The following is a 14,999-nucleotide window of genomic DNA, read 5'->3' as shown; positions in this document are numbered from 1 at the left end:
AAAGAAAGAAAGAAAGAAAGAAAGAAAGAAAGAAAGAAAGAAAGAAATACAGCTTAGCAATGCTTCCATTAAAAAGAATCACTTACAAAATGCCAGCCGAGAAACTAAAGTACATTTTGTTAATGTGTAGAGGAAAACGTGTAAATTTTTTCCAAAAATCTTACTCATTTTATATAGAATACGCTTTTGGAGTCACAATGTCTCCACCTGTCCATAAATATATGGCTGCATTCAAGGGTGACACAGAAAATATTTAACAACTAGTGTCACAAGAGCATGAACTACTTACGAGTACTAGCCTAATTAGAACAGTCAGTTATGAACAAAGTGCAGGTGGGTATACCTGGGACCAATGAACCTGGGCTATAATACAAGTGAGTAGGTCTACAACCTGACATAAAGGAAGCAAACACTGAAGAGGGAAAAACTATATAAGTGTCTAAAACAAGGAAGAAAAAATTCAAGAGGCTGAGTGCGTTCCATTGAAGTTGGGCTGTTCAAAAAACTGGGGGCAAATTTGACAGACTATTTAAAAAAACTGCAACGCTTAAATGGAGATTTTAGTTTTGTATAAGGACAATTTATGCTCAAGAATTCTTGGAAACAGAAAAACTTCAAGATGTAAGGTATTTTTTTTTATAAATTCTCTTCTAAATCCAGGACCCCTTTGTAAAACTTCCATAATCTGTGCTTCCCCAACCTCTTCTTGAGACCCACCAGTTGGCCTACTTATTAGGTTTGAGGCAGCCCTTTCACATTTGGACATGTAGGGGTGTTAGAAGCTTCTTTCTAATTATTCATCTGATATCTGTCTTCCTTCAACTTTCATCTCCTGGTCCTTGCTCTATTATTTAGAGCAGTGAAACAAAAATGGATGCTCTCTACTATAAGAAACATTTTCTGAAAGTTGAAAACAGTGATTATACACCTGCTAAGTCTCATCTTCTTCAGGCTGGACATCTCCACTTTCTTAACTATTCTGCATCTGACCTGATTTCTTTATACATCACCATCATGGCTGCCTACCTGGTGGTCCCTAGCTTGCCAGTATCTGATAAGTATGAATATTACCATCAAATATTCCTTCCCTAACGTCTGCCTGGTAGAACAGACTGGCATTCCTCAAACTTGGAACAGGTAGAGAGGTCAACTTAAAGAATCTAGCCTCAAAGGAAAATCAAAAGGCATTCACTGTTCCTGATGAAGGGAAATGCTTCCTTTCTGCTCACTTCTATTACAAATGATTTATTCAGTCTGGCTGATTATACTCCATTTCAGTATCTCACTCTTTCCCTCAGTTTGATGGCTTCTTTCAAAGTTCCTCCTTACTTACAATAGGAAATTCACAACTTCCTCAGAAAAGCATTTTAAAATGAAAATCATGACAATAAATTACAGCCCATGCGTACCCATATTTATATAAATACTATTATGTAATTTCTCTTTTGCAAAGTGATCATGAAAAGATAGATTTGTTTTCTCCTGAAGGAATGTTGATTTAGAAAATGATGGGGGCTGAAGACAGTACAAAACTTCCCACAATTTTGATCTGGTCTACATTTAAATCCGTAATAGTGAATGCATGGCAAAAGGTGAGATAGCTCTAAATTTTTCGATATGTGACATTTTATCAGTTTTTGAAATAAGGAACCACATTTAGCTTGTGATTCACTTAGGTTCTAGATGTTTGGAGCTGCAAAGCAAAACAGAGACCACTCAGAGACCAGTGGTATTCTCAATCCTGGCTGCACATTAGCATCATTCACCTGGAATACTTTTTGAAAATATCAATGTCAGGGCCACAATGCAAAACCAAACCCGAATATTGGGCTCCCCCATGTTTTAGATGAGGAGACCCGATCTACAATTTTCTAGTTGAGAATGACTGATAGAGAAAGTTTTCTTGCCCAAAGTGAAAAGGAACTTAGTGGCAGAGTGCTTTCCCTATTATTCCAAGCCATCTTCCTTAGCTTGGTGGCAAGGGAATTAACTGAAATTTAACTCTGCAAGATTTAGCCCAGAACATCATTTTTCATTCTATAGGTGCCAGGTTCTATCATTTGGGGAGTCAAGGTTTTAGAACCTATGACATACAGCATTAGAAATGCAATTCCATTCATCAGGTAAAAACCTGCTTTATTGTTCCAACACCCATTCTAACTGGTTAAGAAGAAATTCACCAATTCTAAATGAATGTGTTCCATCTGTGATATTGTCCTCCTCCTTCCCCAAAGTCCTGGTGCTCTCACTGAAATAACTTTAACTCAAATTCCATCGATGCCATGATGTCTTCTCTGCCGTGATAACATTAACCCACAGTACTTTCTCATTCTGCAACTCTTTTTGTGATTAATCGAGATTCTGAAGGGAGGGGTGGGGGCCACCTTTTGAGCATGGAAGACTCTTCAGGTGGGCCTCAAACTAATCTAAAAATATAAATGCTTTATTTGATTCTTATGAAAAATTATGCGAAATTGCACAAACTTTTACATTCAACTAATGTACTAAGGGAGTTTTTAAAGCCTACAAAAATGTGGTACTCATAAACCAAAATTGGTTCATTATTACTAAGGTTTTAAAATCAGTGTTAACGTTAAGAAGTTTATGTCCACACAAATCTAGGCAACATTCAATTATTTATTCATTTATTTATTAAGCGCCTACGATATACCAGGTAGTATTCTAGGCTTATAGTAGAAAACTTTCATTCTGCATGCACATACAGATATTTAAATTCCTGCAAATGGTGGGACGGGTGTTTTGTTGACATTATATCATCGGTTGTCTTGAGGTGGTTGTAGATTTCAAATGTTTCCATTCTTTTTTTGTTCCTAATGATAAATTACTGTTGTTTTAGCTCTTTCATTAGCAATTTGATTTGTTATTGATTAATACAGCAACTAGTAATGAATATTTGCACCAGCAGTATTTTTTACTGCAGCTTTTCAATAATTAGGCTTGTAGGCATGTAATTCAAGTGTGTCCCTCTATCATACCTATATTGCAAAAACAGATTTGTATCTACCACCCTCTGGGCCAAAATTACTTGTATACTGACTTTTTATTACATTCATCTAGTTCTCTTGCACAGAAATGTGGGAATGGTTAAGGTAAATGATTAAGGTAAAATGCTCCATCTAAAAATAGGAGCTGGTCAGAAAAAGGTAATAAATTGCTGGTCTAAATCACGCAGTGAGTTCCTCATTTTCCATTTTCTCTACTGCTCACTTGGGTACTTTATCAACTTATGTCTTAAATTCACTGGATTGTAATTCCCTGCAGATAGGGAGCTGTCTTATGACTCCCCAGTACTTGGCCCTCTGCTGACATGTTGACATGTCCTTAATAAATCTCTGATTGATTTGCTAGATAATTGGCACGGAATCAAATCCAATGTTTAAAGCTTAGTCATTTAAGACAAAACTATATAAGTGAACACATTTCTTTTATTCCTTGTTGCAGGTATGTTTATTAAGATGCTTAATTTTCACTAATGTTTTAATAATTTGGATAAAAGTTTGACCCTGGTGAAGTATAAAATATTATAGGTAAAAACACAAAAAAACAAGAAATGTGAAATGTTAAAAAAATTCCTTGATGCCTACATAGTTCCCTATTGAACTTTATTGTCACACTACGAATTATGAGCTGTTTTTCTGTAGTCTTTAAGGTGTGAAACTGCTAATAAGAAAAATAAAATATTAAAAGCCAGAATTACAGCTCAGAATTAATGGTTTTATAGACAAGTTGGAGTCACCTGAAATCTTTATTATTAATGTCATCCCATAATAAAGTAAATTAAGCTGATGCACGTAGGTTCCCAGGGATTAGATTATCTTCAATCCATTTTTAGAAAGCTACAATAACAAAATGTATTTCAGGAGAAAATAATTTAAACAAGGTTGCTTACACCTAGTGTATTAAATCAAATCAAGCCATATTCATCAACATTTTGACTCGGAGATACAGGAAAGTATACAGGGAAAGCAAAACACATGTTGAAAAGTGATAAATCAGTAGGACAAATGAATTGATAAGGTATACAAATGGTGACTTCTTGGTCTGTATTAATGGGCTGAAAACAAATCTAGGTCGTTTGGATTCTACTTTGATTCCCACTCATTGCTTTATTTTTTAAAACAATGGGTGCAAATATTATAAGATGACTTTATGCATTAGAAACATCTGTTGTGGGCACCCGCATGGCTCAGTCGTTAAGCGTCTGCCTTTGGCTCAGGTCATGATCCCAGGGTCCTGGGATCGAGCCCGCATCGGGCTCCCTGCTCCACAGGAAGCCTGCTTCTCCCTCTCCCAGTCCCCCTGCTTGTGTTCCCTCTCTCACTGTGTCTCTCTCTGTCAAATAAATAAATAAAATCTTAAAAAAAAAGAAACATCTGTTTTTGTTGTTGTTGTTGTTTTTTGGATGATTTTCTAGTTCACTCCTAATATTTCATTGACAAATTCTCCAAGAATATCTGACGGTTCACATTTTCCAGCTACCACCTACCTCGTATTACAAAACCAAAGGTATTGCCTTCTTTATGTAATGTGACCTCCACTGTTCGGAAAATAACACTCGGTCCTTGAACAGCTGAATGCAGAGAAGGGAGAGAGAAATAGAAGTCTTAAGTCATAAGAACATACCCATTTTTTTGATGTGGCATAAGATGCTACAGATCTCTATTGCAAATAATTCTTATGAGTAATCAAAGGGCAATAATTTCTTTTCAAAGACGAGGTTAGAAAAAATACTTGGAATGTCATACAAATACCATAAAATAGTTGTCTGCATAAGTGATTTAGGCTTAGGCCCAAGTGGAATCAAAATCATAGGTACTTTCTTCTTATGTAGCCAGCTTATAAGTGGAACATAATAATCACACTGTTAAAACTCTGTAAGAGATACAATCTTCATATAATCAATAGAATTATTTCCCCTTTGTAAAATCTAAAAACAGTAGGATTTTTGTAAAACTTGAAATAATGTATTTATATTATTTTTGCAGCTAGTGCAGGAAGAAAAAGTGTTACTCTCAAATTACCATTAACAGATTAGGCTGATGCAGATAGATTTTCTGACATGATGCATCTCAGTTAACAAAGACAACCCAAATCAAACTTGGAGAGCAAAAAAAAAATTCTGATGTACATTCAGAATATTACTGCTGTCTAATAAAATAAAGATTTACTTAGCTTTATTTGATACCATCATGCATATGTTGTGTTTGTCTGCTTATTGCTTCTATTTCACAAAATAAAATTGCATGACCAAGTTGATATATCTAATTAATATTACACAGAGTATACATGTGTAACACACGGTATGAGTTGCAAGAAGGTATAGTAACTAAATTCTTCTGTGAGATTGTTTTCAGGAAAGTGGTGAGTAATTCTGGTTATATAGTACACCATTGCTGAATTAAAAAAAAAAATCTCCACAAATTAATATTTCATCATTATGGATACAGGGATGTTTTTACTCAGAGGGACAAAAAAGAATTTGCAAACAGTAGAATTTGATGGTCTTAGATCCTAATCTTGAATTTGTACAATGATAACTAATTATCTAATGCTGTGTTTATTATCAATGGCACACTTCTTACATTGCTATTCTATCTTGAAAAATTTATTACATAAAACTATCAACAAGAGGGGCACCTGGGTGGTTAGTCAGTTAGGCCTCCAACTCTTGGTTTCAGCTCAGTCATGATCTCATGGGTCATGGGAGTGAGCCCTATGTTGGGTTGGGTGCTCAGCCTGGAATCTCCTTGAGATTCTCTCCCTCTGTCCCCCTACCCCCTGACTCATGTGCACTCTCTCTCTCCCTCAAATAAATAAACCTTTTAAAAAATAAAACTATCGGGACGCCTGGGTGGCTCAGTTGGTTAAGTGGCTGCCTTCAGCCCGGGTCATGATCCCAGGGTCCTGGGATCGAGTCCCACATCCAGCTCCTTGCTCAGCAGGGAGCCTGCTTCTCCCTCTCTCTCCTTCTGCTTTGTGCTCTCTCTGTCAAATAAATAAAATCTTAAAAAAAAATAAAACTATCAACAAGAAATATATGGATAGAATAGATACAGGTATAGATTCTATAGATAGAATTTAATTGCATCTTTCAAAAGAACATTTCTTACCATTTACAGAGATAGGAAGTAATTTTAACTTAGCATTAATTGCAGCTATTTTTAATTATCAGAAAGTCTGAATCGTCAAAGGAATAAACATGATTATGAAAAGTACACAGTTAAATTCACAAAACTGCACATATCCAGCTGGGATATAAAGTACAACATGAACTTGGATCTGCTGAAAAACAACATAAACCTACAGCTGCACAAATGTTTTGGTATACTGCTGATTTAATTAAATGTCATATTCTTGCTATCAGGGGAATTTCAGTTCATTTTAATCAGCTAGGAACAGTACCTTTAAATAGCTGAAAGTGTTGAGGTACAGTTTTAATTAAATGAAAAAAAAATTGAGTTCAAACCAAATGTTTTCTTATTTCCATGACCCAACAAGCCACCTGAAGTAACTGGTTAAGAACATGATCTTTTTGTTCTACTGGAACAAATAGAAAGGAAAGGAAAAGATATGGGGAAAAATAATTAATGAGCATCTACTGTGTGCCAGGAAATCTGCAGAGTGGTTTACAAATATTATTTCATTTAATCATTAAATCAACTTTCAATTATATACAACCAAATTCTAATTCTGGGCCACCTGTCCTTGTTGGCTGGGTGTCTGTTCTGGGAATGAAATGCACTGTAATTTTAATTTGCTTGAGCTAACTCTTGCTGACCACAAAATCTTATAATCAAATCTAGAGTCAATATAAAGACTTTTAGGATTATCTACAGCTTTAGATTATCCACATTCTTGCTGTTTATCATTTACAAAAATAAATGTGAATGTTGACTACATTTTGATATACTTAATGAAACAGATTTAGTCTTTATAATTTTTATTTGCATGACTAGATCTTGGTGACTTGGTGTTCATATTCAGTAACTGGACACCCTATATTGCCACGTGAATTGTATTCATTACTTCATATTTGCATATGTGGACATATCTATCCAAATAAGGGGTTTCCCCAAAGAATCAAATCCAGTATGCAAAAGGGCTAGGTTGAAATGAATTTCTCAATGCAAAAATTGTTGTACTGTTGTCCCTTGTTTCCATATGTGAAATTGTATTATTTTACTATGGTAGATTAGATTTTTCTAAATTATGTACTACTCCCCGCCTCCCCAACTTCTACCTCAATAGCAGAATAGGAGTTGGATACTTTCCCTCCTCATTATCTCATTATGTTGGGATTCTATGTGACTTGTTTTGGCCAATGGGATGTTAAGAGATGTAAGGAGAGGTTGGAAATGTGCTCAGGTAGTTGGGCTTGTCCTGTTTTTCCTTTACCACTGTCATAGGAAGTGCTTTCCCTGGGTAGCTTCTGCTCCTTCAGACTGAATTCCAGAATGAACTACATGGAGGAGACCTGAGACTGCTTCCCCCATCCCCAACATCGTCATCATCATCATCAATCACCTGTCTGTCTCTCTTAGAATTGGAATTGAGAAGTAAGGAGGCCATCACAGGGACATGTTTTAACACATTTATTTGAATTAAAGAAGGACTCTTTCTGATAGAAAGCTAGTCTGATTTAGCTGATGGTTTAACAGAGAGGACTGCCTTTGCCAATCAGATGCTGTGGCAGACGTTTTCCATAAAATAAATGAAGCAAATATGTAACTCCAAGGTCTGAGTGGAAACACCATTTAAAGACATATAAACATTATGCCAGAAACTCTCCACCTATTTAAGCTCATGATAAAGAATGTTAGGTGCTAACTAAAAAATGAATGAGGATTATGTAATAGCCCAAAATCCTTTAGGGGTTATGTCACCGAAAAATATGAAGGCACTGCTCTAGATCAAATTTAATACATAAATACCTAAGATACGGATTGGTAATAGCCTCTCTAAATACAGTCTCGAAACGCCACATAATTTTAAAGTCAAAGAGAACTTCCGAGCTCATGTAGGTCAACCGTTCCATTTTCATAAAGAATCTGAATCTTACACAATGTAAGTGGTTTGCCCAAGGTCCAAGTTCCATTTCTTCTCTATCAGATCACATACACACAGACATATGCACACACATATCCTTCCTCCACTTCCTTCTGGACTCTGGGGGTGGCTGAGCTTGAAATCGCAGTGATACTTGAGAGAGTTAACAGTCTCCGCCTAGGGCGGCTTATCTCTCGGCAATCAGCTCTCTCCCCAGGGCCTCAAGGCAGCGGGCTGGCTCCTGCTAGCTGTCTGAGCTCAGGGAAGGGGATGCTTATTAATCCCTTCAACATCCCTGAACTCAAAGATCTTATTAATTTATCCAAACATAATAGAGACAGAGATAATCCGCGGAGAATAGGTCTCTTCTATCTGATTTCTACCATCAAGTTCACGCTTTGTTTTTTAAAAATATTTTTTCCCTTTTCCCATCAGCTTTAATGCATGAGGAAGGAAAAGCTGGTATAATCACCAAGTCATGATAGGTTTTAACCCCTGAATATGTCTGATGCTTACTCTTTCCTCTTTAACTTTATTAAAGCTGTATTTATTCAGGATGTCACATTGCTTTTGGAAAATTATAACACCCTTTGGGCTTATGGCCTCTTATCCATTCTCCATTTGGCTCCCTAAAATAGTAACTCTAAAAACTCAAATCTGATGATGATGATGTTCCTTGGCTTTAAAAGCCGTTAAAGGCTCCTTATTGCCCACCTGATAGTATCCAAGCTCCACCAATATGGCTTCCAAGGCCCTCCACCGTTTTGTTCCTATTTGCCTCGCTGGCCTTATTCCCCTCCAGGTTTTCTCTCCCTTTGTGCTTCAGCAACTCCAGTCTGTTTGTAGTTCAAACCTTGCACTGGGCTATGTTCTTACCTTCTTGCTGTACCCTCTGCCTAAAATGCTCCTTTTCTTACTGGACCTGCAGAACCTCCTTCAAATCCTCTGAAACCCCTAGTTCTAGATAACCCCTAACTCGGCAAATCTCTACTACTGGCCTTACCAACCTGGACAGCTGTTCTAAGAGTTCTTTTTAGGAAGAGGTTGTGTTTTATTGATATTTATATCCCCAGTGGATAAAAATGGTTAATCAAAGAGCATTAGCTCTAGGTATCTGGATTCTCTTAACTCCTGGCGATGGCTTGAGATAGTGATTTCAAAACAAATGGACTCTTTTTAAGTTCAAGAAAACACAGTACTTTATTGTAATCATAATGGTAAAAATGGCTAAAGGCACTATGGCTTACTAAGTGCATGATGATGATCTAAATACATGATTATAGTCTTGAATTCTTATAAAGGTTCTACATCTATATAGCCATTTTACAGATGAGAAACCTAAGGCTCAGAGAACTTAAATAATAAAGCTAGAAAGGGGAAAACTGACATTTAACCGGTGACACAGTCTAAGCTCTCAGTGCTCAATTCTACTACCTACTCTTGCTGAAAATGAAAAATGTTATAGTATAGCAAGGTTTCTGAACACAGACTTCAGTGGATTTTGTTATAAAAACACCATTAAATTTTCAGTGTTGGATTTTATGTTAAGAATAAGAACTCATGGGGCGCCTGGGTGGCTCAGTTGGTTAAGCGACTGCCTTCGCCTCAGGTCATGATCCTGGAGTCCCTGGATCGAGTCCCGCGTCGGGCTCCCTGCTCGGCAGGGAGGCTGCTTCTGCCTCTGACCCTCCCCCCTCTCATGTGCTCTCTCTCTCTCATTCTCTCTGTCTCAAATAAATAAATAAAATCTTTAAAAAAAAAAAAAAAAGAATAAGAACTCATGATTGGTCATATACACTCACTCCCCGAGTGCTGTCATCTGGTCCTAAAGCTTCAAACACCTTCTATGTTCCCATTACTCTAAATGTACATTTCCAGCTCAGATCTTTCTCCCAAACTCCTAACGCCATCTCCAGTTTTCTTGACATTGCCTTTCTGCACGTCAAATAGACACCTCCACGGTAGCATTTCAAACAATGAACTTCTGATCTCCTCACAAGTCAGCTCTGCCCACATTCACCCCCCCCTCCTCCATTAACGGCAACCCTATCCTTCTAGTGCTCGGGCTCAAAATCTCAGGTGGTCCTTGACCCCTCTATTTCTGCCCAAACCACGTCAAATCTATCAGGAAATCCTGTTGGTTCTACCTTCAAAATGATCAAGAATGTAACTGCTTTTTCCCATCTCCTTGGCCATCTCTCACCTGGATCACTGCAACAGCCCCCCACCTGGCCTCCCAGCGTCTCCCCTTGCCACTGCGGTGTCTTCTCAACACGGCAGCCAGAGGGAGCCTTTGAAAATAGAAATTAGATCATGTACCTCCTTTGCCGCAAATCATACAATGCCGTCCTCTATCATTCAGAGCAAAACTTAAGGTCCTTTCCAGTAGCCTACAGATATACCTCATGCTTTACATTTCTGACCCCCTCTCCTTGGATGGGTGACCTCCTCTCCTACTTTTCTTCATGCTCACTCCGCTCCAGCCAAATCACCCTTCATAATGTTTCTACCACACCCCCAGTATATCCCTGCCTTTGGTCTCAGCGCTGGCTGTTCCGCTTTGTGCAGTCCTCTTCCCCCAGAAAGCCACACCACCTTGCTCACCTCCTTCAAGTCATGGGCTAATGTCACTCTCTTGGTGAAGCTGTTCCTAACCACCCTATTTAAAATGGCAATCCTACCCCTCTCCCTGCACTCCCAATCCCTCTCCTGGCTCTTTCTTTTCCCATGGCATTCAGGACTACTAGCATTCATACTATCTAGTTTACTTCTCTGTTGTGATCTTGTTTTGTTATCTGTCGTCCCCCATCAGAATGTACAGAGCGGTGGCTGGATTGTAGCAAATGCTCAAGAAGTCACTGCTGAACAAACATGTTATTATCAGTTATTAATATTCAACCTGAGGGATGCCTGGGTGGCTCAGTGGGTTAAGCGACTGCCTTGGGCTCAGGTCGTGATCCCAAGGTCCTGGGATTGAGCCCCGCATTGGGCTCCCTGCTCAGTGGAGAGCCTGCTTCTCCCTCTCCCTCTGCTGATCCCCCTGCCTGTGCTCTCCTGCTCTCCCTCTCTGTCAAATAAATGAACAAATAAATGAATAAAATCTTTAAAAAGAAATTCAACCTGAGTTCTCACTGGTAGAGAAAAGCAAAGAGCTTTCTCAGGGTAGTGTCCATGTTAATAGCTTAGTAACAGGAGAGGTGGTCCTAGAACACCAAAGCTTAAATGCAGGACGGCAGTAACACATGGCGTATGTATATATCACAATGAATAAGTGTAGGGACTTTGGCATTAGGGAGTCTGGGTTCACATCCTGACTTTGCTGCCTATGTATTTGGGAAAGATAATTAACTTAAGCCTCTGTAAAATGAGAGTAATAATGATAATAATGCCTGTCTTACAGTGCTGACTGATTTGTGTATTCATTATTCATAAAAATATTTTATAGTGCCAGCCACTGTTCTCATTGCTTTACAAACACGATCTCGTTTAATCCTCACGACTGATCTATGGGTAGGAATGAATATTATGCCCATTACCCAGATATGGAAACTGTGACACAGAAAGCTTAAGTAACTTTCTCAAAGGCATGCAGTTAGTGAAGGGTGAAGCTGGGATTTGAGCCTGGCTATTAGACCTCAAAGTTCAGCTCTGCTATGCTGACTTCCCTTATGATGATGATTAAGTGTGTCCACGCAAGTCAGGTTCCTTATAATGCTGGACATTTAGTAAGCTCTGAAAATGTGTGGTTCTATTACTATTATTGTTACTTGAGGATAATGCGTTTTGAATGTATGTCATGCTTCAGAAATTAACATAAGAATCAACGTGAAACACATTAAACATGCTTTTCCTATAAGATATATATAAATCAACGTGAAACACATTAAACATGCTTTTCCTAACCCTAGTCACTAAGTACAAAGCGTGGATGGAAATTAATGTACAGAACTTGTAAATATGTTGACTATTGATGAAAACAGCTTAAGTGGCAAATATGATGTACACAGATCATCTGAATGGAACACAAATCCTATATAATTTTATTGTTATCTGTGCTCTTTTTAATTCTTCTGGAGTGGCCTATAGGTTTATCAATTCAAATAATGTCTAAATATCAAGAAACCATGCTCTATCATTCCTGTAATGAGACAATGTTGGCAAAAGGGGGAAAAATGGAGAACCCATTGTTTTAGGCAAAAATGTGGCCCAGCTGTTCTGCCCCGAGTTGTGATTACTTACAGACTGGTGGCAGCTCATACTCGACTTCAAGAACCACTCTTTCCCCGACGTTCTTCAGCAAGCTGATGATCTCATCGTGGCGGAATTTGGCCAGGTTGATCCCATTCACTGCTTTGATGTAGTCACCCACATCCAGCTGATCACTTCTGCAAAATAGGGAATGTCGCTTCAGCAGACCTGTCCTCCCTACAGGCCTGACTGGGTTTTCCACTTTCCCTTCGTGAAAATGCACGCAAGCCCAAAGGCCTGTGTGGGTGCCCCCACACCCCCACCCCGGGAGTAGGAGCACAGCTGAAGGCGGATGAGAGATTCACGGATCCCTCTCCTCCTGACTGCTATACTTTGAAAGCCCTCTACTGCATCTGCTATGGTCTCTGATTTTTTCCTAACCCTTTGCCTCTTTTATTTTTAAAGAGCACCATGAAACGAGATAAAGAGGTTTTTTGGTTGTTGTTGTTTGGGTGCTCTGCCCATAAAAGAGTTGGTTCTCTAGGAGCAGATTATCCAGATCCTGGCATGCCAGGACTATTTCTTTTTATTCTCTCTCACTTTGCTGCCTGCCTCCCTAACTCTTTCCTAGCTCTCAAGATCTTCCCTGGGAGTTTGTTGAGGGCTAAAGAAAGGGTCAGCTTATTTTGCTATTTATTGCTTACAGCAGGACTGATTAAAAAAAAAAAAGGAAAGAGAACAAATTACAATGAAAGCACTGGGTTTCAGTACTGTTCTTGCCTCTCTCCGACACCATAATAGAACTGTGGCTACTTTGGGGGTTTTAGACAGACTTTACTTCTAAGGCAAGAGCAGGCAGTGAGACCAAAGACAGTCCGTCCCCAAACAGAAACACCTAAATGCATTTATTTTATATAAGTCCAGCTCTAATCATTCCTCTTTGGCGAGCTCCCCTAATCTGCTCCAGTCTGCGGTCCATGCTGTTCCTCCTCCCTCGGATTTACTAACTCTCACTGGACAACTTAACCACCTAATGCTCCGTGACGATGGTCACGTTGTTGCTTTTTACTATTTTGCAATGCTGTTATTGCTCCCAAGCTTTTCACGCTTTTTATACTCATTTCCTCTAGTAAGTTATAAGCCCTCTTAGGGCAGGGATCTTATCTGTAGTTATTTTAGTTTACAGTAAAATGGTAGTGCCTTAAACAATGAATAGTTGGTCATTGATCATGTGATCGGCACAGCACAACTTTTAATTACAGCATCAATACAAGTGAAGATGGCATTTCCCCCCTATTTACTCTCGCTTCTGGGCTACATAGGAAAAAGTTCTGGAGACATACAAAGCCCTAGCATCACCGATTGGCCACGACTGTTATAAAATAAAAGAGGCTGTGGGTGTGGAAAGAAGTCTCTCTCCTCCTGAAAAAAGGAGATTAAGGTGCTTGTGTTGACATCAGCCTATTTTATATACAGTACCTCAGATTATGGAGCAATCAATTGGATGAAGCTTATATAATATTGTACAAACAGGCTGATCATCCAAAGTAATCACTCTTTTCGATGATACTTTATAAAGCAAGAACTCTAAAACTTAATTTGTGATTATGTGGACAAGACTACTGGTGTCCAGGATTTAAGACACATGAACCTCACTTGTAATGAAATCTGACCATCCCATCTGAAGTACTTGGTGACTCCGTCTATAAAGCAAGCCCACCTGTACCCAGCATGCAGGACATTCTGCCTTTGGCCACGACTAGGGCAATGTGCTGTTCATCAGAACAAGGACACCATGAGACCTCTTCAGCTGAGCTTTCTATCCTTTTGGGAGCCTCATCTTTGTCTTGATGAAAGGGAAGATCTTGCAAGTAGAAAAGCAGAGACGATGTGGGATGAGCAGAATTGTTACTCGGACACTTGGAGCTGGCCTCCCTATTCCTCTAGGCTCACCGTGTCCCTCCATGGCAGGTTCCCGGGTGCACGTTATACGGGTCATCTGCTCCATTTCCGTGACGGCAGCCGGTCTGCTACTCAGCAGCATATTGGGGGACGAGAGCCACACAGGCATTTTAAAATGAAAGTCTTCTGAGGGCCTGGTGGCTCCCTGGTGACTCGGCATAGGCCGGAAAAGCTTCCGAAACCGGCCAAGCAGGTGGCAGCTGTCATTTATTTATTAGTGACCTTTTTTTTAAGATTTTATTTATTTATGTGACAGAGAGAGACACAGCGAGAGAGGGAACACAAGCAGGGGGAGTGGGAGAAGGAGAAGCAGGCTTCCCGTGGAGCAGGGAGCCCGATGTGGGGCTCGATCCCAGGACCCTGGGACCATGACCTGAGCCAAAGGCAGACACTTAACGACTGAGCCACCCAGGTGCCCCGTGACCTTTTCTGATGGAACTTCAATTTTTGCATTCATTACCCTCCTGCGTTCCTTTTCCTACATTTCCCCAAGATGCAGTTACCTAGCAGCAATTCCTCCTTGCCGCAGGTTCGAGACTCTGGGCTTTCCGTCCTTGTCAATTCCACCCGATACTGTCAGCCCAAGGGTGGTGCCCTCCTTCTTCATCAGTTCGACCACAGTGGAGCCCTTGAATTCCTCTGTGAAAAGAAAAGCATTTGCCTTATTAAATGACAGTCGAAGCACGAGATACCGTTCTGCCTGGTGAAGGGACTCCTTCCCATAAACTCTCCCCACTTTTTCTTTTATGTAGAAAAGATCTGTGGCCTCTTCTCCAACACCA

The 14,999-nt window shown here is 39.4% G+C and overlaps 1 protein-coding gene across 3 annotated transcripts in view; it reads right to left on the bottom strand.

Annotated features, from left to right (window-relative positions):
- Nucleotides 1–14,999, bottom strand: part of GRIP1 (glutamate receptor interacting protein 1) — a 391,246-nt gene that overhangs the window by 138,824 nt on the left and 237,423 nt on the right. For all 3 annotated transcript variants that reach the window (XM_044915371.1, XM_044915372.1, XM_021678544.2), the window contains exons 3-5: nucleotides 14,721–14,856; nucleotides 12,307–12,452; nucleotides 4,508–4,591 (exon numbers count right to left, since the gene is read on the bottom strand). In XM_044915371.1, coding sequence (XP_044771306.1) covers nucleotides 4,508–4,591; nucleotides 12,307–12,452; nucleotides 14,721–14,856 — 366 coding nt within the window. The remainder of the gene's footprint in view (nucleotides 1–4,507; nucleotides 4,592–12,306; nucleotides 12,453–14,720; nucleotides 14,857–14,999) is intronic.

Source organism: Neomonachus schauinslandi, chromosome 5 (genome assembly GCF_002201575.2).
Source record: "Neomonachus schauinslandi chromosome 5, ASM220157v2, whole genome shotgun sequence".
NCBI lineage: Eukaryota > Metazoa > Chordata > Mammalia > Carnivora > Phocidae > Neomonachus > Neomonachus schauinslandi.
Note: the sequence above shows the minus strand (reverse complement) of the source record. Positions and strands in the feature narration are given on the sequence as shown.